The sequence below is a fragment of the Wolffia australiana genome, chromosome 2 (genome assembly GCF_029677425.1).
Source record: "Wolffia australiana isolate 7733 chromosome 2, ASM2967742v1".
Classification (NCBI taxonomy): domain Eukaryota; kingdom Viridiplantae; phylum Streptophyta; class Magnoliopsida; order Alismatales; family Araceae; genus Wolffia; species Wolffia australiana.
The window spans coordinates 21005674-21031000 of NC_135836.1; the positions used below are offsets into that span (position 1 = coordinate 21005674).

A 25327-nucleotide genomic window follows, 5' to 3' on the forward strand; every position below is an offset into this window, starting at 1 on the left:
CGGCTTCATGATAAAAGGAGGTGTCAACAGTCCAACCAGGCGCGACGACGGCCTTGAGAGGGCCTCCGCGGGCCAGTGGTCACCGTCATCGCCTCTCGGTCTCCGACCAACAACGGTAGATATTCCTCGCCATCGGTTATCTTGACCTTAGCGCAATGAAATTCATCTTGTAGACGTTCACCTGATGCAATAGCTCTTTGATCTGCAAGGTTTTTTCTGATTTTCTCAGTTCGTGAGGAATGCTCTTCGTCTGAGTTACAGGATTTTATACCCGCCGGGTTTTCTTTGATATTCTCTGTAACGCGGTCTGCATCATCTAAACTTCCACCAGGTTCGTCGGAATTTTGATCCGACGGGCTTCCGTTCAACTCCACAACACTGCAGACTGCATCTTGTTGATGTTCACCTGATAAACAGGGCCTTTGATTTGCAGGCGTTTCTTTGACACTGTCAGTAAATCTGGCTGCAAGTTCGTCGGATTTTTTACCCAACGACTCGACACCGCAGACTGCATCTTCTATAAATTTAACTGATTTATTCGATTTTTTATCTGCTGGCTTTTCTTTGATATTCTCAGAACCGCGGTCCATGTCTTTTAGATCTTGTCCTGGTTCGTCCGATTTTTTATCCGACGCCTCTTTTTTCATCTCCTCAACACTGCGAGCTGGATCTTGTAGAAGTTCGTATGATTCATCGGCCTTTTGATCTTCTGGGTCTTGCTTAATTTTCTCTTCACCGAGAAACCAGTGTTCCAGCCTCTCACCAGGTTTACTTGCTTTCTGATCTGCGTTTTGTAGTCTTTCACCTGGTCTTGCTTTCATCTTCTCAATAACACTTGATGCATCCTGTAGACATTCACTTGATTCGTCGGAGTTTTGATCTGACGTCTCCTCCTGCATCTGCTCAACACCGCAGACGGCATCTTGTAGACGTTGACTCGGTTCGTCGGAGTTAAGATCTGGAACTTTTTCTTTGATCTTCTCGACAACGCGTTCTGGATTTTGTTGACTCTCACCTGATCCGTTGGAGTTTAAAAAAGCAAGGCTTTGTTTGATCATCTCAACAGCGCTTTCTGCATCTCGTAGACATTTACCTGATTCGCTGGATGTTAGACTTGCAAAATATTCTTTGATCTTCTCTATAACGCGGGATGCATCTTCTAGAAGTCCACCTGATTCTTTCATATTGTCAACGCCGCGGGCTGCATTTTGTAGACGCTCACTTGGTTCGTTGGAGTTTAGACCTGCAAGATTCTCTTCAATCTTCTCAATAATGCGGGATGATTCATCTCGGCGTTCATCTGCTTCGTCGGAGTTTTGATCTTCCTTCATCTTCTCAACACTGCTGACTGCATCTTGTAAAACTTCATCTGATTCACAGGACTTTTGATCCCTTTGTTGTTCCAGACGTTCATACAGTAGACGTTCGTTGTTCTCCATAACATTTTCCAGAAGTTCATCTGATTCACCTGATTCTCGATCCGCTGGATCCTCCTCGATCTTCTTAACACCACCAGTTGTATCTTCTAGACATTGATTTGATTCGCTGTATTTTTCATCAGCCGGCACTTGCTTCATCTCCTCAACATCGCTGGTCACATCTGATACACAAATCTGTCGATCCGATGGCTGATCTTCCTTCATTTTTTCCACTAGGCAGGCTGCATCTTTAAGACATTGAACTGGTTTACTGAATTTTCCATCTGATGGCTCTTGATTCTGAGCGTTTTCTTCACCCAAAGACGGCCTTCGCAATCTCTTTCTCTTGGGCTTGACAGAGGAAGCTTCCCCTTCCTTCTCCTGAACAAGGTTGTCTAATTCTACCTGATTGACCAGCTTTTTTGACTCGCTTCTCCTCTTGAAGTTGAGCGGGGTTAGAGCGACGGCAGCGTTCTTCTCCTCCGCTTCTTCACAGGGGGGAGCAGATCTACCATCTACTCCTTCCCTCGAAGGCTCCCGCCATTCCTCATCGTCCAACGCCGCTGGTCGATTGTGTGAGCCGTTGGATTTAGCTGCAGACCATCTCCCCGTCCAGAATTCCGCATCATGGGCCGTTCTGAGCACGACCTTCCTCTTTCTAGCAACCGGCTCCTTCATGAAATCTTCCAGCTCGCTGTTGAAGGCCAAGGTCTTCCTCCCAGGCCGAGACTTTAGCCTGGACAAGCGTGAGAATACGCTACCCCTCTCTTTATAAGCCCCATCATGATATATGGCAGAGTCATCAAATTTGTTACATGGTTTCGAACTTGACCCCTCATGGTGGATGTGCTCTGGAACGATGCTGTTGTCGTATTCAAGGTCTGACATGGAGCGTCCATCTGGCTCTAACATTTCCATATCATCTTGCTCATACCCAGTGGCTGAATATCTCTGCAATTCCCGGTTGTGATTGAGCAGATATGTCAGGTCAGGCCTGGCTAAGCCATTAGTGATCGTGTAGTCTGTTTCTCTTTCAGGGTAGAAATCCTTCACTGGGAATGATGATGGGAGATCTACATGGCGGCCTCCGTGGTGAAAACCTGTGGAAACAGGATCATGAACTCTGGTGGGGATATCCTTGGCAGAAGGTGAGTGCTCGATGGGAGTGACGAGGGTGGGATAGTACGGTTCATGAGCAATGAGGCGACGAGGGACATTGTCCATGTCTGGTTGAGAAACTCTGGGTGTAGTATTAAACACTGGATCTAAGTAAGAAACGGGATGAGTCGGAAATGAACCGTCGAGGAAGGAAGATTTCAATGTGCGATGAGAGTATGTTGGAATATAAGGGTATTGATCTTCTTTGTTAGGCATGATTTGATCGGGTGAAAAGATTTCTCTGGATGATGAGTAACTATAATCAAGCTGGGTTTTTACTCTTTCCAAAGGAGAGGAAACAATGGGTAGAGCTGGATTTTCGATGCCTACGCCTGAACTGACGGCTGGCAGAGTTGGCCTTCTAAGGTGGTTCACAATGCGATGAGGGCTTGTATGAGTTATGTAAGGATATGCGATCGCAGGGGAACTTTTTTCCTTTCCTGACGTTTCATAATCTCTGGGTGTAACTTTTGGATTTTCAATATCGGTCATGATTCCAGACTGCGAGGCATAGCCGTTGCCTTCAAAATAGGACCGGTCAACATTCATCTTCTTGGAAAGAAACAGCTGCAACAATTTGCGGACCTGCATACCAAGGGCAAAGCAGCTCTAGTTTGAGAACATGGATTAGGATAAGTTATTTTAAGTTAAGGATAATATCGTCTCAGGTAATAGGTGACATCTCCGAAAAAAGATGGAGAGATTTGACACACCTGTGTTGGTGACAATTCAAAGCGAAACTTTCTGGGCTCATAATAGTTTTCCTCGATTGCGCAACGAAATTCAGCTTCGTTTAAAGGGCAGCATAATGATATCGTTCGGAAACGAGCCTGGAGAAGGTAAATTGCATAAGTCGTTGACTAAATAACGGTCGGAAGCGTCAAAGTTAAATTGTTATTACCTGAGCAGCGAATGATTTTCCAGATTTGACAAAAGCAGAGGGAACGATATTTGTGGAACCGTCTGAAGTAGCTTCAAAGATCCCATACAGGTACCGTTTATCATATTCAAAAAGAAACAAGATCATGCCTGCTTTTATCTTTTTTACAAGGCCTGCGTGAGAAGATGGAAGACCAAAAAGCTTGCGCCTGAAGCATTCTTCCTTCGTAGCACGGTTTGACATAAAGATTGCACCAGGAGGAATGGGCCCCCGTTTGAGCAAATTACTGATACTACTGGTCTCCATTCAGGTCCTGGAAACCAAACCACGAAATAAACATATTAAGCTCTTTGACACAACCATTTAGTATCCACTCAGTCAAATCTAAAGAGCAACCACAAAAATCCACTGAAAGTAACCTATGGAAGTCCACTACCCAGATCGAATTCAACGCCATACACCAAAAGAATAAATCTCAATAACGAGAGATGATTCTAACTTCAACATCCAATTAACATATAGATTGTTCTCCACAGTTGTAATTTAATATTCTCCCCTAGTGAAATTACCTGTACCTAAACACATGCCTCGTCCAAAGTAATGCCCTCCATGATTTTTAAGATTCAACGACGTGTGACGGAAAACATTACAATGATAGACATTTTCTTGTCAATCAACCGCAAGCAAATTAAAGCTATCAAAACAGCATTGTCGAAAAACATAATACAATGTATCAGTCTTCAGTAAGGCATTCAACAGTATGTGTTACATGATGCAATCTCCGTAGACCCTTGAGAAACGAAACCGCATTGGTGTCACTTCACTTTAGGGTAAAATATTCCAATCATAACCCAGAATTAAACGGAAAAGAAGACACAAATGTATACCTATTTCCGAACCGAAGATCTTGTTAGAGGGGGGTAACACCTGAAAACACTGATCAAAATATTACAGCACAAAAGGTCCAAAAAGAATTCCGCAAAAGGTAGATAAAATACAACTTATACAAGTGCGCTCTATAGCAGTGCCGGACATATGTTTACTTGTTTACAAAGAATCCCGTACTGTGACTTAAATTTTATAAAAAAATACGTTATGAAATAAATTAAGGTTTTCAACAGTGGAACGAGTCACATTCATCTTATCTTCCTTATAAGTGCATTTAACCTTGACAGCACATGGCCAGAAGAACATCATCTGCTAGTGCTTATGTAATAAACAAGAGAAAGAAAACATCAAGGAATCGTCTTGTCATATAAGAATAATGCCGCCAGTACGAAACCGACAAACATAAGAAAATGTGTTTGCGGAAACAATCTTCGTAAGCAAACGCTGGTATAGCTGATCACCTATGAGGAAAATCCCTTAGACTCGAAAACTTTCCCCTCGGATTACGCACATGTAAGAATACGTTGTCCGCTACCAACTCTAAGCTAAAGACAATACTCTGTGTTTTGATTCACTAATGAAGTAACGAGTGAAACAGCCTAACAACGAAATGCAAGATAGAAATAAATTGGATCAGAACAGATCGGACCGTCTATCTCAAGAAAACAAAAGAAAACAACGCCGAATGACGAGGGAAACGACAACATATTTTCCGATATCGATCAGAAAACGACAAAAATAACGAGTAGCAAAAGAAGATACGAAGAAGATCTAAGACTAAAACCGAGAGAACATCTGGAACGCATTTAGAAGCATTTTCGGCGATACGTAGACGAAAAAAAATCATACAAAAACAAATATGTCGCCAATGCGAAAAAAACATCATCCAGCGAACAAGTATTCAAACATCGCACGGCGCAGACGAAGAGATTGATGAATATACCTATCAACAGAGAAGATCGCCAGTGAAGAGTGGGGAATCTTCGGCAGGGCAGTTTGAAAACTCAAATCAGTTCTTCGCTAGTTCTTCGAGGAGGCGGAGGGACGTGGGAAGTTGGCGCCTAAACCGCTTCTGTCGAGGTAGACTATTACGTTTTTACCCTCCGGGTTACCGCACCGTAAACGGTGAACTTAGGGTTACTTTAGAAAGCGGGCCGGGTCTTAATGGGCTCCATTAATAGGCCCATTTCTAAGTTTAATAATTCCATCTTAAAATTCATGAATAATTCTAAAATGAGGAGTAAATTTTTAATTACTCTCTGATTCTCTCTGTATATCTAATTCTTTCTGTCTTGCATGTACCTCTGATAAAAACTTTCCATCTTAAAATTCATGAATAATTCAAGAATAAAAACTCTCTGAGTTTCTATTTTTTTGCTGATCCTTTACGATGCATGTGATTAGGAATTTATATTTTTTATTATGAAATCATTTACGGTCATCAGTTTATATAGTTAATAATTTGGTTTTGTCACTCAACTTTGTTGAATTTAAAAAGATTGGTTCAGTCCCAATTGTGCCAGCAATATCGGTGGGAGACTCAATAGAGTTCAGTCGGTCGCGGTAAAAAAAAAATCATATAGAAGCCGCTCATTTGTTACTCGACAGGGTTTGCCCAGATGAATTAGAATGGCATTATACCAACTAAGAGAAATTAGAATGGCATGATAGTAACTATAATCATGATACCAACTAGTCAACGGTAGATCACTCAATTGGCCTACTAGGAGAAATTGATTATTTGTTCAATTCATGGGTTCCCTAGTGGTGTGTCTGAATAATGGTTAAGAGAGGAGGGATAGAAAGGATGTGGAGGGAAGAGCTCTTTAGTACATCGGTATCACCACCTCTGGGTTTAATATTCACTTGATAATGAATGTTGATGCCAGCATGACGATGTTCACGCTGGACTTCGATGATCGCCGCAAGGGCCACATGTATATAAAAATAATTAAATATTTATTAATTTTTTAAATAGTTGAGACATGTCTCAATTGAATGGTCAGACTTTAAGGCTCAAAAGTCTCAAATCTATGGATGTTCTCAATAATGCACTTATGTGGCTTGATAGAAGCTAAGAGGGGGGTGAATTAGCTTATCTACTTTTAATTTGCCTAAATTACTTTTTAAATTCCTTGGATTGTCGCTCACCTTCTTTCTCTCGAACACAAGATTTACTTGGTGCCTCGATCCGCTAGTGATCGAGTCAATCCAAGGCCCCCCTTCGAGTCCTAATTAGGACTCAGGATAACCTTACTAAGGATCCTCCCTTGTAAGGGACCCCAACCCAACTCACCGAGTTGCCTCTACAGAGGAGTCTTCCGATGGTACGTCACGTCCTTGGGTGCACGAGCTTCACCCCCGAATCGCCTTCGGGTAGACCGTCCCGAGCTCTTCCTCGTACGTCCACTTCCCTCGTCACTGTCACGTCCTTGGTGCCACCAACGTCACCTCCCTGCCTTCTCGATCTTCAACACCTGTTCAGATTAGTGGAAGAAACGATATACCGCTCCCCGTGATTGATCAAAGGTCAATCACCGCGCTCAATGATGTATAAATGATCAAATGCACTAAGATTCAAAATGTGATATCAAGATCAATTCTGCAAATCTGTCTCAGAAGTACTTTCAAGATCAACAAATCAATTCCTCTTAATCGCGTTCAAAAATAATATCAATCCCTTCACTATCCTTCACAAAATCTCATAAAAATCACCACTAACTCAATGATTGTGGATGAAACTATTACCCTATTCAGTAAATGAATGAGTGAAGAAAATGAAAAACTTCCCTTGAGAGTAGAGAAGCATAAGCACACTGACTGCAGGGGAAGAACTTCACAAGAGGGAGCATTTTCTTCTTCAAAGAGGAGCTCAAGAGAGATGGGTTTCCCAGTCCGATACCTCAACCCTTGCTCTGAAGGGGTATTTGTAGTGCTAGAGGGGTAAATTGTAATTTTCTGAGAATTTCAAAAAAATTCGAGCTCAAAAGGAGCTGTAATTAATTTTTTATGATTTTTCAAAGTTTTATAGAAAGTTTCCGCAATTAAAAAATTAATTATAGTAATTAGTGCTAATTAAAGTAGTTAGGTTTAATATATGAATTCCAAAAGTCGAAAAAAATATGATTTTTAGAAATAACAAATGAATTTTGGAAAGTCAACCGTCGGACCCGACCTTTGGAATAAATCGAATTTCCTAATTCGATTTATCGGGTCCAAAGTAAGGTAAATATAGAAATTTTATTTCTATATTAAAGTGCACACGTGGCGCACTGTTAAAGCGCCACGTTGCGGGGCGGAGGTCGCGGGTTCGACTCCTGCCCGCCCCGTTTTTATTTATTTATTTATTTAAACTTTCTACTGCGGACCCAACCGCGGACTTAACTGGTTAAGTCCGCCCGTCGGGTCCGCCACTAAGGCTAATGGGCTCCGCCCATTTAGGCCTTATTGAGCCCTTTATAACACAAAATAAATAAATAAAATGATTAAAAAACCATTTCTCATTCAATAAAAATTATTTTAATTTCTTTATTTTTTGACATTTTAATTTTTTTAAAAATATAAATCAATGTTTTAAAGACACTTTAAAACCTAAAACGCCCTTTATGTTATTTAAAACATTTAAAAACATTTTCAGAATATTTAAAAAGCATTTTTAATTATACAGAAGATTTTAACAACTTTTATTAAAAATTATATTAATAGATCTTAATATTTAAAAAAAAAGAATTGTTTTTTTTAAGCATTCAAAAACCTTTAAAAACCTTTAACTTCAAAGAATTTATTAATTTATAAAGTCATGATTACTATTGTAATTTAATGTACATTAAAACACAAAAACCTCAACATGGCCAATAATCCAATCACACTCATACATCTCGTTAATGTCCACTGAAAAAAAATTATAATTCATTGTTTTTGTCATGTTATACTAAAAATGAATGCACATGAATACATGCGTTGAAAAAGTCAACTACGATGAGATCATAATTGAGACCAATATTTTTTACAAATGTTTTTAAAATATTCACATCAAAGGATACTATAAATGGAGATTGAAATATATGGAGATAATAGTACTATCTAGTCCTATCCATGTGATATGTCAGATCACGTATCCATCAGCGTAGAGACATAAATGATGTATATAGAGCTATTGGAGCATGTAATTCTCTAAAATTTATCTTTTGGAGTCAATGAATGACAAAATAACTAAGCGTGAATCACGTTGATTTGAGTTACAGCTGCGTAAGTGGTCCTTACTTGAGACACCAAATACAAATTGTAGATGTACTGTTGTGTTTTAAGGATGACATGAAAATTTCTAATCATATGATTCTAGAAAATCTCAGCTTGGATGTGACAACGTATCTACAAATGTGATTGTATGGTAAATATGACATCATCCAGCCATAGTATAAGAAGACATTGACTCAAGGAAGATAACGTAGTCAAATCCTTGGCCATGGTCGTTGAAATATTAGAGAATTTTCTATCGAATGATTTCTTCATGCATCAGAATTAACTAGAACGACCAATTAGGATTTGACGAGCATCCATACCCTAAGTCATTACAAGGGTCTTATCCAAGTTTAATATCCACAGTGACAACTTGAAATAGAGACAAGTCATTCTTATGACCCATCACCCATGCTTGAATACTCTCTTCATCATTCATCGGTCTAATATGGTAACATGAATCAGAGCAAAAGCTTTCACGTCTTATGCCATATAACATCATCGTGATCTAGTGTTTTACCTGGGTTTTCAAGTGTCCTTCCATTTGTCCTGTCATGTGGAAATGGACAAAACCCAAACGACACATGGCTAATGCTCGTAGATGGATGGAAAGGAAAATAGCAGGGAATAGAGGGCACAAAGGCTTCAGTTATGTTTCCATTGTGAGGCCAAGATTGATGACATATGATGGTAAGGGACAGAATAGATGGCGTAACATCATCCTTGACTAGCCTTGGTGGTAGCTCATTGTTGGAACGTGTCAAACCCCCTAGCCTGCTTTTACGAGATATACGGGTAGACCCATCCCTTGATTATTTTATGGAAATCATATTGTGTCTATTTAGTTGGGCCTTTCCAATGTTTTAGGTGGATCTCCAAGGCAGTGTTTCAACTAGTTTTTCATCAAGTTATTTGGGTCTTTTTTGAAAATTCGTCTTTGATCAAGGTATTTCTCTCCCCCGTTGGCGCAAAGGGTACTCTCTTGACAGTGAGTACACGCGGATTTGACGAGGCTAATGACAATATCTCAGGTATTCCTCCTTACATTGGTCAGTTGATCATCCTCATTATCATATACATTTGTTATTGTGGAAATACACTTTTGAGAGAGTTTATTCCCAACATCATCGGATGCTGTTCGGTCCTGTCTGCCCCTGTAGTGCAGGGACGTGGACGGGATGGTTTTTATGTTCCAGGACGAAAAAAAATTCCGTCTGAGAGGTAGAACGAAAACCGGGACAAAAAATTGTTCCGGGACGAACAGATGGGAAGGTTTTCATATCGATGGACGAATAAACCGTCCCGTCCGGAGGTCTCGAATGACGGACGGTAAGGGATGGACGAAAATCCGTCGGATTTGCTTCTGAAGGTTGAGATCTTGCAACGTGGCATCACTCTATCAATTCCTTGACATTTTGCATCGAAGTACATATATTTTTTTCGCATGCCCAAACTGACGCCACCCAAAAGTAATTGTACATAAGTCCATCCTCTTTCTCTCCCCTCCATATTTCCCTAAAAAATTAGAAAAATTCATATTAGTTCAAACAGATCTTGGAACTATTTTTATTGGATATTTCGTCCAGGTTGAGGGCTGGGACGGTTTTTCTACAGAAGGGACGAAACTCGCAAAGTCTGGACAGGATGGGACAACCTTTGTCTCGTCCCATCCATCGTCCACGTCCCGGATGGTCCGAACTACGGACATTGGTTACTTGAGCATCCTCATTATCTTCTACATTTGTTCGTGTGCAAATACACTTTTGAGAGAGTTCATTCCCAACATCATCGGATGCAAGTCCCGTCATCCGTCATCCATTCGGCCGTCACTCTGCATCAGTCATCCGTTATGTCCGTTCAGTTCTGTACTTTTGAATATTTGCAGAAGTACTCTGTTATTCTAGTTTTTGTAATTATACCTTCCCCCCAAATTCTTGTGAAATATTTAAACCTCGGCGGGGATGTATTCATATTTCTTCAAATTTCGCCTCTGTTCTTGCTGTTCCAGAGTAGCAATGGCCGCTAGCAGTGCGGGAATCGGCTGGCCGTCGCGATCTGGAGAAGAATTTGCCGTCGAGGATGTCGAGGCAGAGGTCAGTGACGGAGAAGACGAAGAAGAGAATGCAGAAGAAGAAAGCTATGATGAAGATTACACCCCTCCCGGAGGCGTTGCCGATGAATTGGAGTCCGCGGATGCGAATTCTCGGATTCCTGCTGGAGTTGTTGAACGGAGACGCGCTGAATCCCGGGGTGGAACAATGAATCGTGATGTAGATGAGGGGAGAGGATCTGACCTAAGATGGGAGGATGAATTCATCAATGTTTCGGAGGATAGCGAAAACGAGCAGCCGAAAGATAGTGCGAAAAGAATGCGAAAAGAGAAGGAGGATTCAAGCTTGCAGGAACAGTTCAACGTTAAGGATCTGGATCTCGTATTGCCAAATTGCCCAATTTGCATGGAGCGATGGACTGGTCAAGGTTCTCATCGAGTCTGGTGCGTTTTTTCTTTCTTTTTTCTGTTTTCATCTCTTTCTGACAGTAATAAAAGTATTTTCACCGTCCACAATTCGCGCGTAGCGCCAAATAATAGTTTCTACTGTATTACTCTGTGCAAAAACTCAGGCTGGGATAGGCCGTAATTCTTGATAGTTTCTAAATGTACACCATCAATTAAGAAACTATCATTCATTGTAGAATAGTTTAGTTTAGAGATTTCCAGCATCGGCGAGTCATTTAAATTCGAGTACATAGGATTCATGCTCACGTGAGATTTCTACCGAAAATTGGGTGAACAGTGTCATTTGTAACATTGCATCTCCCTACCTACTCGTTTTTATAGTTTTTCTTAACATTGCAAGATTGGCCATTTTGAGAATTTCGTTTTGTATTCGACCCTTTTCGCAGATTTCTTTCCTTTTCACTTCAGTAAAATGATTCGTATGAGCAAAGTCAATAATGTGCTCGTAAATTATTTGGATAGTGTACATTCCTTTCGATTTCTATCCTCCCTTCTAGCTTTAAAATTCGTCCATTTGAACTGCAGTTGTATTCCTTGTGGGCACTTGTACGGAAGATCTTGTCTAGAGCGTTGGGTAAAACGTTGTGGGGAGAGCTTCGTAAGGGTATGAACTCTAATATTTTCGGGATTTCTTCTGTTCTTTTCCATTTAAATAGTTTTCCTTGTTTGATAAATATACACCTTTTGCCCACTTCTTGTTAAATGCACATTTTTTTTGAACAAGTTGTGGCGTTATGGATATATTTTATTTATCTCGTGTGCACATATATATATTTATCTCGTGTGCACAAGTTGTGGCGTTATGGATATATTATAGTTTTATGCGATGCAAGCCATTCTCTGTTTGAGACGACATCTGTTGTTCGATATTGCTATTATTCTGACGATCACTTATTCCGTGATATTTTATTGAATGAAATTGTTGGGCGACAAGAATGGGAAGTATTGGATGTACAATATTGCTGTGTATTATGAAATAACTATAATGCAAAGGCTGTAGCATGGTTTACTTTCCATATCAAAGTCTAGTTGATTCCTCTCAAATATCAAGACCATACTAAGAAGAGAGGTTGATTTTCATTTGACCAAAATCACCTATTGGTATAAAAACTTTGTGGTGACTTTATAAATTTCATGCCATGATATTCAGATCCGAATGATATGTCAAGGTTTGGTGGTGTTTTGCCTTCAAACAAGATCATGTGAGCATATAAGGTAGGATTTTGGCTATGGGATAGGAGATGTTGGCAATCGATAAATCACCTTCATTCTGTGATATTGATTTCGGTTTTTAATATTTCTTTCTCGTCTTTTCTTCTTCTCTCTCGCCTATATTCCTTCTCCCCTTTCTCTATCCTCATTGAAGACCTTGTTTTTTCCTCTTCTAGCTTGTTCAATCTCCTCATCTCAGTTTGCCACTCAGATTTTTTCCTTTCCTGTTCCGCTTCCAGATGAGATTTATAGCATCCTCCTACAATTCCGTTGTACGAACTCATACGGATCTGTTAATTCTGTTAAATACGAATATGCAAAGTCCCATCTAATTATTTCGCGAAATTATGACGCGGAGACCATTAATCTTAAGTTGTTTTCGCTGAGATTCCCTTTTTTGTGTTTTCATCCTTCCATTCATGCGCTCATTGAACTTTGGTCAAGGATTTTACTTGAGATTGAGGGATCTGATTGCATCTGCCTTGATATGTCTGGCCATAGAACTCTTTTCCCTCCAAGGTTTGGTTGATCACCATTCTCGGGTGAGCTTCCCTAATTTTTTAAAAAAAGTTATTTTAAGGCTTATTTCTATAGTTTGATAACTTGTTTAGGTTTTGAGAATGGCATTAGATGAGACTTTCTGGGGATAGGCTATCTTCATGCACACTGTCTGATGAAATTCTGCGTTCATATGCTTTGACGCGATTAATTTGCTTATAATGTCCTGGATCTTTTTGCCTGCGCTGTACATTGATATGATGCACCCGTAAGGCTAATATATATCTCATAAATATCCAAAGACAGGGTACTTGGAAAGGTAACCATCTGCTGTGTTCTCCAGATGTATGGATATTTGTATCGTAACTTTTGTCTACCCTCAGCTCGTTAGGTCTTTAAAATATATTTGACTCAATCTTATGCCGACCTTCTCTGTTCCCTCAGCCGTAATATAACTGATGAGACTCTACCAACTTCAGAATAAGAAGAACAGGAAGAAGACTAGATCTCACGCACTGTGTTTACTGATCATTTTGATGTCTCACTATATCCCAGGAGATAATATATCCATGCTGATGTGAATCTCTCTCTTGGAGAATTTGTCTCTCCCCAAGAGTTCCCCATTCCACCAAGGAACCCTCAGCCAAGAAGTCCAGGAATCACATATCCCCTTTATCCTCCTCCCTCACCCCCCCCACCCCCTCCCCCCCCCCCCTTTCAAACAACTATTTTCCCCGCCAAGAGACTGGGCCATTATTCCACTTGGTCAGCACGTGGTACTGCACATGCTGATCTTCTTCCCTTTCTGCTGGCCCACCCCTCATGTGATGCACTTTCTTATTTCTTTTCCGTTCATAACTCAATAATGGCACCGTAACAAAACCCTTGAGTTTAAGTGTGCATTCTGTATATTCTCTCAAAATGGTACGAATCCATATTTATTTCCCTCAGACATTTTCTTCATTGATCCAACTCCTAATTTTCCGGGCCAAAGAGGATTACGGACAAAGGAAATGAAGAATTAGTATCTAGGCCCTCATCTTGTCCTTCATGACATTACAATACGGAATTTTTTTTATGAGCAGGGGTTAGTAAACATGCCAGATTGAGTCGTGCAATGTGGAAAGCCTCTTAAATATCTGTTCCATCTTCTCTTTTCTCTCTGGTGTTTTTTACTCCAGCCATGGAGATTGAAGCAGTACAGCTCAAAACTCCTTGCTAATTTTGTTGTGATGCGTGGATCTTCTTATTTCGACTAGTAAGATTAATTATAATCATTATTATTATTTGTAATTTTTTATGGATATCCTTTTACAGTGCCCACAGTGCAAGAAGAGTTTCAAAGTGAAGGAAATCGTTAACCTATATGCTCCACAAGTTTCTGTCTTAAATGATGAGCTAGAGAAGGTCTTCACCATTACTAAAATCTTTTGGTATTTTTTTATCGTTTTCTAATTTGTACCTTCCACAGGAATTAAATGATCTACGGAAAAGGAATGAATCCTTGGAAATCGAAGTAAGTCATTCGTGAACTTTGATCCCTCTAGTATGTGTCTTATGAATACTTACTTTTTTATTGAAAATGTGTGAAGTTGAGATGGTGCTTCTCCTTGAAACCCTTTAAGGTTCATCTGAGAGAACTTTTTATCGTCATTTGGGCTATTTTTCTGCTTGTGACCATTGGCATTGTCCAGTGGAGAAAGTGCATGCTTGATAGCCCATCGGGTACATGAAAAAAATTATTCTACAAAATAATTCCTGACGCAGTATATCGGTATAAGTCAAAATATTTTAGAGTCACAACAGTAACGAACTGACAGCTATCACTTTTGGATGTCAATCTCTTCTTGCAAATGAATGAGATCCGATCACAGTTATGCTGCCTCCTCAGCTGTTGTCTCCCAATAATATGACACCTCCCACGAGTCCCCACATCAAATTCAGTTCCCACGAGTCCCTGACTCCCGGAATTACTGGTCCATGATTTATTAATTGTGGGAAGAACTGATACCGATCTCCTGCATCCTCCTGTTATGTATCTTCTTTTTCAGGAATTCCATTCCCCGCTCAAAATGTGTCTGTTATTTCTATTAGTTGGCACACGTTTCTTGCACGTGCTGACTATTTCACCTCGTAGGGCCAAGGGAAACTGTTCCTCTCTGTTTCAACCTCTTTTCACATTTACTCCACAGAATCCTAACATATTATTTGTGGCCCTGTCTTATGTATCGAAATTATTATCTTTCCTTTAAAGGTCAACATGTTTGTATTCTAATTTTCATTAGCCGTTGTGTTCAGTCAACTTACAATTGTTTTTTTGAAGAAATAATTAACTTACAATTATGAAATCTCTTTTTCTTCAGCGGAAAAAGCTGCTTGACGAAGTAAACAAGTTTAAGGTAAAATACTTTCTTTGTTATTTGAATTCTTCTATTTATAATTTTCTTGTAGATATTTCATATAGAACTTATTCTTTGTCTTTCACATCGGATATGCTTCTGAATCAACTACGGTGGTAGCTACATTATCAGTCATCCTGGTCAAACTGTTTTGTTCTTGGAGTAGAACCCAAATCGGCTAGATTTAACTCATGGACAATGATTCTTTTCTGGTTTTAATATCGCATTGCTACTCGTAGTCCTTTCTTTTAATATCCTGGTCTCATTAACTTTTATAGATGTACCAAGGACCATTTAAATATCATTTAACGAAGTATTTAAATCGATTGTTACTGAACATACCTTTACTTCTGCTCCTGGGCCTTAATTCATTTTTTCCTTACATTTTCTACAAGAGACAGACTTGGAAAAATGGGTATAAAATAAATGGTATATTTGATGCGTTTGTTCACCATCTTCATCTCATACAGATCCCAAAAGTTTTTGGGCATGACAAAAAGTAGCCACCCTTAATGTATTTTCATTATGAGTCATCCATTTATCGTTTTAGTCTCTCTGAAGTTGTGTACTTTTTTTATAATTTTTTTGGGTACCCAAACATTACGTGGGAAGTCAACTCTGTCAGTCATGGAAAATCTATTCATCATTTACGTCTGTTTGAAAATTACTGTGCGTATGCCTTGTCATCCTCTCTGTAAATCCGCTTCTAATCATTAATATCAATTTCTTGCAGAAATATAATGAAGAACTTAAACAATTGGTAAGATGCGATCCATTGAATGATCGTGACAGAAGCAATCTGACACTGGAGACACTTGACCCCTCCGTTTTGTTCCTATCTTTAGAAAAAGACATGCACCCGTCGCAGCTTTCCTGGCTCTGTTCATCCCACATTAGATGATTGGCTCAATGAGTCTCAGATCACCCCAGAGCGAGGTGATTTTTTCTCTAATTACACATTGATCACTCTTTATGTAAAGGCAATAGGTCAAATAAAAATTTACTGCTGAGACGGAAATTTACAATTCTCCCAAAAATACTTAACATTTAACTGTGGCCTATAGGACGAACTTTCCTTCCTCCAAACACTGAACAAGAAGGGCATTCCTTCGGGAACATCATCTTACAGGTTCGTCCGTTTGTTATGTTGTATGTTTCAGTGCGTTACTTGAAATAGTCTCTTCTGCAGAACGAGTTTCAATTTGATGGGGCGAGGGTTGTGAACATCGATGCTTACAGCCAAGTCTTGCTAATCTCAGGGAAATCGCTGGCGTGGAGAGAAGGGCACTCTCTGACTAAAGTAATTCTCCTCCACCCATTCCAGTGAAGATAATACTTTAGAAAAAATGATTCACAGGAACTAATTTGCTACTTTCTCTGCAGATCAGTTTATTATGCCCTTACGCAGTGCAAAACATTAATCTTTCCGATGATACGGGTGCTGTCAGGGACCTTCAGTTTTCCCCCATGAATGCTGTTCTTCCGGGCAGGCTTGCGCTGTTGGCCTCCTTGGGAAGGAAATTATCCGTTTTCAGGTGCCTCCGTTTCTTCTCTTTTCAGTTTATTTTCTAAACATCTTCATCTGGACATGTGGGAAACTGATCACAATTCGCGCCACCTATTTCAGCATGGAAAGCAATAGCATTGTCCTCAAGTACAACTTACCGGTAAGTCCCGGCTGTATTATTTTATATAATATTTTCTCGGTGTATATTAAAATTCACTTCTTTTGATATCACACGAATATTGGTAAATTTACATTTGATGATGTTGGGTTATGAAGCTCTTTTTGTTGAATCTTCATCTTCAATTTAAAAATCATTGTTGAAAACCAGATTCTATGAATTGGGTCATCAGTCTTTGATCAGATGGACTGTTTGGATTTTGAATGAATATATTACTAAAACAATCGATTTTAATACTCTTAAACCTACACTTGCGACTCCTTTTCATTGGTGAAAGATGCATCTCTGATGTTTAATGAAGTATCTTGAACGCCGAAAGTTATATTCTTATCGAATGCCGTGCGTCAGTTATTCCAAAGTTGTTATTTGACGTTCCAGGGACCTGCATGGTCATGTTCGTGGGACTGCAATTCTCCGTCCCACATTTATGCCGGATTGCAGGCATGGCTTCCAACTATTAATACTTTAACCAAATTTCATTTTATCACACAACTAATTCTCACATTTCTGCAGAACGGCATGGTTCTAACTTTTGACATACGTCAAACATCAAGTCCGGTGGAATCAAGACCTGGTCTAAGCTTTCATCCCGTCCACACAATCCATTCTCTTCGGCGTGGCAGCCCTGGAGAGCTCCTCACTGCTTCTGCAATGGGCCCATGTCTTTGGGCTGGCAACGAGGCCACGTAAGTCTGCACCGAGATTTAAAAAAAAGAAAGAAAATAATCTCTGTTTATTTTGGGATTGTCATCCATTCTCTCCTTTACCATCATCAGTCATCATTCTTGACCTCGGAACAGGAAACAGAAGGCTTCCAGTTCCATTACGTCATCGGGTGCTGGTGATTTACTCTAGATTTACAACTGCCCTCCAGCCGTTCAGTCATCCGTTCCATCCCTTAACATCATCAGTCATTCATTTGGTCCTCGGAATGGGAAATGAAGGGCTTTCCATTCTGTTACTTCCATCAGTGTCACTGATTTAAAATCACTCTAGCTTAACGACCGCTCTCCGCTCGTTCAGTCCTCTTACTGCACCCATATAGTCATAGCAGTATTGATCATCATTTTCTAATTTCTTAAAATATATTTATTTATTTCTCTCACAGCCCCTATCTCGTGCCTGATCTGGAGAACCAAGGCGTCTGCATATCGCTTGCCTGTGGCAGCGGCGGTGGCACCGCCGTCGCAACTTTCCGCCCACGCGTGTGTTCTGGTGACGGCACTGCCGTTGCTCAGTCATCACAAGGACACGTGCGGCTGGGCACACACGTGCTCCTGAAGAGGGATGGCGACGGCGCCGGCTTCCGCCGCCATGACGTGGCCTGTGGGAACGTGAGTGACGTGCGAATGTGCCGGTCGGCCGTCGTTGCGGCAGAAAGCAACCACGTCAGGGGCGACGTGACCTTCGTCTATCCAGACGAAGCCTGCCATGGAATGGGCATGTGGGACGTGATGCCATTTCAGCTCATCCATCGCCTCAAACCTCATGACAATCCGATCCTTGACGTCAGATTCTCCGAGCAGAATCCTGGACATGGGCTTCTGAGTTGCATCAGTGAGACAAAGGCGCAGGTATTTCTCATGTAATTTTTTCATAAGATATAGGAATAGCCATTCCTAGAGTTTTCGTTTGTGCTATAGTGATGGAACACATTCTTTCTGTACATTAATCAAGCTCTAATCATATCATTTTGGGGATCATGTCATATGAGAGTGATAATAAGTACGAGCAAGGAGAAGGATGAAGTGACAAGAACGAGATAAGAAGATAGAAGGATGTATAGGTAGTTTGTGATGAGAGAACAGTATATGTAAGTGGGATGACGATGACAAAGGCATGGGGATAGAAATGGCATAAGGCATGATAGAAATGTGGAAGAATATAATGTGTCTGTGGGATGTGACGATAATATGGACATAAGCTATCAATGGAGATGAAAAAAATTGTAAGGCGTGGATACTTACCTTAGATCCTTAAAATCAGCCAGGATCATAATAATGTGTGAATGCAGATAAGTGTCCCCTCTTTGTTACCTCTCCCAAAATACTCCAGACACCAAGAACAAGCCTGATGGATTTGAGAAGCTTACTGACTTCCAATCGGCCCAAAATAGTAGACTAACTCAACACCAAAGACTGTGATTTGACTTTGAGTTCTTGATCCACATTTAAGGGAACTCAACTTATAGTAGATTTATAGTAAAATGAGCTGATGTAAATTCTCTCATTTTACAATTGCAAGAGTAGATTGCTCATTCGAGAAAAACCAGTTACTTGATAGATTTAATTGTCAATTACTTGTAATCGTTGAGTCATCTTTGATCTAATCACATTCCATATGTGTGTTTCTGGTTTCATTACTTTATGTGCAGATCTAGAAAGCCATGCTCTTGTAAAATTAATGGTATTATCATAATGCTTTAAAGGTTTTTTATTGATTATCTGTCAAGGGATTGATTTTCCTAAAAAAACGATTACAAAATAGTATGTTTAAGAGGTGCCCAATGGCCAAAAACTCTGGTAAATCTGTATGTGCTTCACGGATCAAACCTACTGATAACACACAAATTATTGGTTTACATCATATCCTTGAAGAACTTAATTTTACGAGTCAGAATATATTTTTTACGATTTTTTTGAACTTATATTCAATGAGATATGAATTTCAATAGGTGAAAATTATATTTTTGTGACTTAGTATTTATTTTATAAAGATTTATTAATCTATTTTTGGCTTTAAAATCCGCCCGCCATGTGTTGCCATTTAATTCATCGAATGATGACCAATCGCACGCTTCTGCTATGTTGGCAATTATGGCATTGCAGATAGCGATGCCATGATGCGCCAATCATCTGCTGACATTAGATGTACTTTTTTAACATGAGGCGACATGGACCAATAAAAAAAAGAGACGATTTAAATCACAATAAATGTGCTTCATAAACTGAGGAAAAAAATAATGACAAAAAGGTAAATGTCAAAAGTTGTGGCGCTACATGTGGGGCGCACGTCTACCACCGCAAACTGTTAAAAAAAGAAAGAAGAAGAAGAGAATGTTGGCACAACAACGGAAATGTGTGCCACATCAAGAAATAATGGGGAATCTTCCCCTTTTTCTGATGAGAATGACATGCATTAGCATATCATTCAAGGAAAAAGGGGAATATTGTGACGTGGCCCACGGCAGCGTGTTGCCACATCACAATATGAAAAATAGATATAAAATAGTGTTTTGTCTTTTTCTCCTATAGGTACACGTGGAAATTTTTGAAGTGTGCAAACATGATTGACAAGGTGATCAAAATTAATTCAAATATCTGACTATTGGACAGCTCAACAGAAAATGGAAAAAAGAGGAAGTGCCAGCATCAATGATGAGTAGAGAGAAAAATGAAGGACTAGGATTTCTAGAAATTTAAAATACGATATCTGATGACCCACAAGTCCGATTGAGCTGAAATTTTCAGGTTGCTTTGTCTGCTCCTCCCCTTTTTATCCATACCCTATGATATAGAAATAGAGGTGTGAATTACTATCAAAATCATCCTTAAACTTGCTTCCTACTCGTGTGGGCTGATTGAAAGATAGTGAATCAAACATGTTTTTAGTACCTTGGGTGTGTGGGAAGAAGCCTTAGAGAAGAGGGGGAGCTTACCAACACTCGTAAATCACCATGATCTTGGCAGATCGTAAGGATCTATGGTAATCACCTTCATCTTATGTTGCTCTTTCTTGAGATCATCAGTAGCGTAATTTGATTCCACGATCACATCTCACCATCACACCACCTCCATACGTACGCAACATCTCATCTTACCATTGTCATACCATTCACTTAGTTGCCAATTATGGTATCTGACTTGTTCTCCTCCCTATTCCTGTCACACCTCGCGCCATCATTATTTCATTCTTGCTTTCATTTGTTCCTTTCAAACTTGAATTATCAATGTCTGCTCTCCTTGACTTGACATCATTGTCTTGCCTAGTATTTCTCAACGTTTGACTTTGTATTAAGAATTATCTTTTCTCATCTGGATAATGACCATAGAATATTAATTCCTAATCATTGTTCAATATGGAGACGAGCCGTACACATCACAAGCTAAAAATTACAAAGTAAGTACTGGTTTATATATTTATTGAATAAATTCAATTACCAATGACTAATTAAAACCCAAATTTTGAGATTATCACCTACATTCAGAAGAGGTGAGAAAAAGGAAGCCACACTGAAACTTTCAGTTCAAAACTCATTCTGGATCGTCAGATATTGTGATTTGAATTTGAATCATTATCAACCTCCATTTTCTCTCTTTTGTGATTTCTGAAGACCAAAAAATTCAAAGAGCGATTAAATAATTACAAAAAGTACAGAACTCATAAATATGTTAGAAATATATTTTTTGAATTTAAAAAATGATATCTCTTTGAATATAATGCCAAAAAACTCAGGAAAAATATATTCCAACTCAAAAAATTTATGTTCTTTCAAAATATGACTGTAAAAAAAATATTAAAAATACTGAAAAACTCATACAATTAAAAATGTCATTCTAGAAATATATATTTTGAATTTAATTTAATTATTTTAGTCTTGATAACAAGCATACATAATCAATTTTATGCAAGCATACATGTAAATATGATCATATTAACCAACTAAAAATGTGTGTTATCACTATCGTAGAACCTTATATTCAGCCAAGATCATAACGATATGGGTTTGTATGTAATCTTTCCCTCTTGTATGCTACCTCTCCTTAAACACGAGGACGAAGAAAAAGATTGATGGGTCTCAGAATGTTACTCTCTTTCAATCAGACCACAAAGTTACATAGCAAGTTCAAAGATGATTTTTTTGCAAAGATACACAGCTTAATTTATACATCTAAGGGGATGATGGTGAAGACGGGATAAAGATGGAGGTACTCTCAATAGACCTTCTCGATTGTTAGAGTTCAAGCTCAAAAGTTGGAGGAATCATGTCCATCCATTTGATTCAATATTCTCACTCCTTGTCAGAAATGTTCCCAGTTCAGTTCATCTTTTTTGTTAACAATTCTCAATCATAAAACATTGGCACTATTCTCTCTCCTAGTCAGTGCTGTTCTTAGTTCATTAGCACCAATTTATCATCTTTTGTGACTTGCAACTCAAGAAGTGACATGGCTCAAAAAGATATGTGTGACATAACAACCCATCTCTACATACGGTGTCAAAACATTTTTTAATTTCATTTGGATGATACGCTGACACTTGTCATTCTCTCCATTAGAAACTGTTCACACTTATTGCACATTGATGTGACACATAAATTATGATGGCACATCAACACATCTTTTCCTTTTACTGCAAATTGATTGGCACCACATTATTGCACAATTTTTTATATTTACACTTCAAATGGGTAAAAATAAGAAATGTTTTTCTCAATATTCACAAGAAAATTATTTAAATTTTAATTTCACCTTATGATTCAAAAACAAAAGAGGCATTTGATAATCATCAGCTGTTGTAGCATCATGATTTATGATGTGTTAATAACAACTTCTCACATTGATTAGATGTGCTAATACTGCTGAAAACTGTGATCATCATTCGGTCACATTGAATGGAAAAATGTAGCAGGGTGAGAATTTAAGAAGTAAAATATTAAATAAATTTTATTTAAATGAAACATAAGTAAAAAAGATATAAAAGATAGATTTTAGGTTAGACAATTAATATACTTTTGAATATAATGTCAAATTTTTCACAAAAACTGTTCTGACTCAAAACATGAAATTCTTTACTAATGGATATTATATGGTTGTCAATCCAATCACAACACCATGGTTTTATTCAATGTCATTGAACAAAATATTTCTTTATTATTATTATTCATGTGTGACGTTTATAATGAAGTGCATGAATATGTGCAATGGCCTAGTGAATTATGATGATATCATAATATATTGATCACTAGTCTTTAAACATATATTCAAAATACTCTTATTTGATTGATAGTCGAGATGGACATCAAATTATCTAGATAGAATAACACCATATGATACTACTTATAATAAAATTATTGTTGATATGATGGCCGTTAGTGTGGAGACACTGAAGACATATGGTAGGTGCTCTTTGGGGGAAGAGTTCACTGAATTGGTCCACATGGATCTTTGAATAGTATTATACATAAATTTCAATCATGTTGATTCATGTCATAGTTCCATAAGTGCTCCATTGACCTGAGATACCAAAGACATGTCATGTATGGAAGACTAGATTTTGACTATGGTTTATGAGTGTCTAACCATGTGATTCAAATAAATTTTAGGTCGGATATAGTACAAAGCTCATAGAGATGATTGCGTGGTCAAGATGGGATCATGTGCCCTCGGTATAAGAGGATATTGACTCAAGGAAGATGATGCAACTCAAGTCCTGGGCAGGGTAGTGAGGATATTGGAGAAGACGTTATCTAATAATTCCCATTACACAGAGGTACTAACTGGATGAGGGGTTAGGGTTTGAGGACTAACTATACCCTAACTCATACGAGAGTCTCATGTGAACGAAGGGTTATAAATGTATGGTAACCAATGATGAACAAGGTTTCATAAGAAAGTTCAAAGACTTATATATATTTTCTAGAGCAAGAGGTGTGGTTTGGCAATGTACGGGCTGGAAGCTTAACATATTGATTAGGTTAAATTGATCCTTGATTAAGTAATATACATGTTGATATATTTAATTATTAAGGTTGGTTAATAAATGTTATTTCACCATAAAGTTATTAACTAGAATGATATATTGACATAGAGGGTCACACACATAAGACTAAAAGGACATTAGAAGATATACTTTATTTCGAGAATTTTTGTGAAAAATCCTTAATGCGGCCCATTTAAAGTGCCCAGGCCAGCCAGATTTGCCCCCCTTATGCGGGATGACAAGAGGGGATCGTCATCTGCTCCAACATCAATTGGGTGAGTGTAATGCAAATGGGAGCCGAACGTTAAAAATCAACGAGAAGTATCGATTTAGCGCCAAAATATTACGACGACCAGTAGATCACAGTGAGGGGGTCCTGGGTATGCCACGAGGCTCCCAACGTCTCGGACATCGGGATAAAGATCAATGGTGTGAGCATGGCTACTGCCGCTAGTGCACACACCCTTGAGGGTCCAACCATGGGCGTATCATGAAGAGTCCTATCCCTCAAGACGATAGTCCTATCTATCACTACCCTAACCTTGATAGTGGAGATGCTATCGGAGGTACTAATGGAATTAAAGAACGTGCAATGGGGTAAGGCGAGCATACCTATAGACTGATGCTCGATCAATCATGACAACAGTAGTGGTGTCTGATAGTGACATAGGTTGCAGTGGCGAAGGCGCGATGAGATGGCGGCATCGGCAATCGTTTTGTGGGTGGCACGTGGGTGGCACTGACAATTGCAGTGCGTGGGCAGAGGCAGCGCACGGGCGATGGTGGCGTGCAGGCGGAGGTGGGGAGCGAGCGAAAACGGTGTGCATGCGAAGGAGACGCACAGGCGGAGGTAGCATGCAGGTAGAGGCTGAACACTGCAGGTTATGGTGCGCAAACGGCGGATGTAGGTGGGAGGCCGGAGCAGGTGCATGCGAGCGATCGGAGTGGGCATGGGCGGGCAATCGACATGGGCGCGAGTGGTGCTGCAGGACTTGGGCACATGGTGGGCATGGGCAAGCATGCGATGGGCCGCCCGGGTGTGGTGGTGAAGTAGTGATGGCGACGATAGTGTTGCGAGGTGCGTGCAGTAGTGGCGACGACATCAATGGATGCAATAGGAGTGGCAGGAGCACAAGGGGGGGGCGTTGTGCTGATTGTTCGCGCAGTGGCGCGAACATATATATAGGCATATATATATATATATTTTTATTTTTTTCTAGCGCTTTTCTCAGAGAATGAACGTGCGTGGCGTGGCGCTGTTCGTCATGGCTCACGCCACTTTATTTTTTTTTATTTTTTTTATTTTTAAGAAAATTAAAAATTTTCTTTTTTAGAGCAGAGGCGGGGCGGGCCTGGCGGAAGCGCGGCGTACTACTTCGAAAAGAAAACCAAACCATAGAAAGAAATGGAAAAAAAAAAAAAATCGCGAATAAAAAAAAAAAAAAATCAAAAAACAATAAAATTTAATAAATTTGTGATGATGAATAAAAAAAGTCCGAGAATGATTTTTTTTGAAATAAATTTCATTTCTTCTCTAAATCATTCCAGAAAATTTCTAAAAAAAAATGTGAAAAAAAAGAAAAAAAGAATATATTTATTTTCAAAATAAATTCATGAAAAAAAAAATATTTTTTTGACTAAAAATCATTTTTCCAAAAAATAAAATCAGAAAATTGTGCATAATTAACTAAATTCATAAAAAAATAAAAATCAACTTTTTTTTTGATTGC

The 25327-nt window shown here is 39.1% G+C and overlaps 2 protein-coding genes across 3 annotated transcripts; one reads left to right on the forward strand and one right to left on the reverse strand.

Annotated features, from left to right (window-relative positions):
- Nucleotides 1-23: 23 nt before the first annotated feature.
- Nucleotides 24-5587, reverse strand: LOC144700048 (uncharacterized). Of its 2 annotated transcripts, none has more exons than XM_078571429.1 (5): nucleotides 5288-5587; nucleotides 4344-4383; nucleotides 3478-3769; nucleotides 3290-3406; nucleotides 24-3161 (listed from the first exon to the last, which is right to left on the reverse strand). In XM_078571429.1, exons 3-5 carry the CDS (start codon nucleotides 3760-3762, stop codon nucleotides 24-26), a joined length of 3540 nt encoding a protein of 1179 aa, XP_078427555.1. In that variant the 5' UTR covers nucleotides 3763-3769; nucleotides 4344-4383; nucleotides 5288-5587. The 2 variants fall into 2 exon arrangements, with proteins under 2 accessions (XP_078427555.1, XP_078427556.1); XM_078571430.1 differs by having other exon boundaries at nucleotides 4344-4392.
- Nucleotides 5588-10544: 4957 nt separating this feature from the next.
- Nucleotides 10545-18598, forward strand: LOC144700052 (Transducin/WD40 repeat-like superfamily protein). The gene is made up of 14 exons (XM_078571433.1): nucleotides 10545-11077; nucleotides 11627-11705; nucleotides 14129-14218; nucleotides 14283-14327; nucleotides 15175-15210; nucleotides 15944-15970; nucleotides 16056-16146; nucleotides 16275-16339; nucleotides 16400-16510; nucleotides 16594-16745; nucleotides 16838-16877; nucleotides 17274-17336; nucleotides 17409-17581; nucleotides 18004-18598. The coding sequence occupies exons 1-14, from the start codon at nucleotides 10545-10547 to the stop codon at nucleotides 18482-18484; spliced, it is 1986 nt and encodes a 661-aa protein (XP_078427559.1). The 3' UTR covers nucleotides 18485-18598.
- Nucleotides 18599-25327: the final 6729 nt, after the last annotated feature.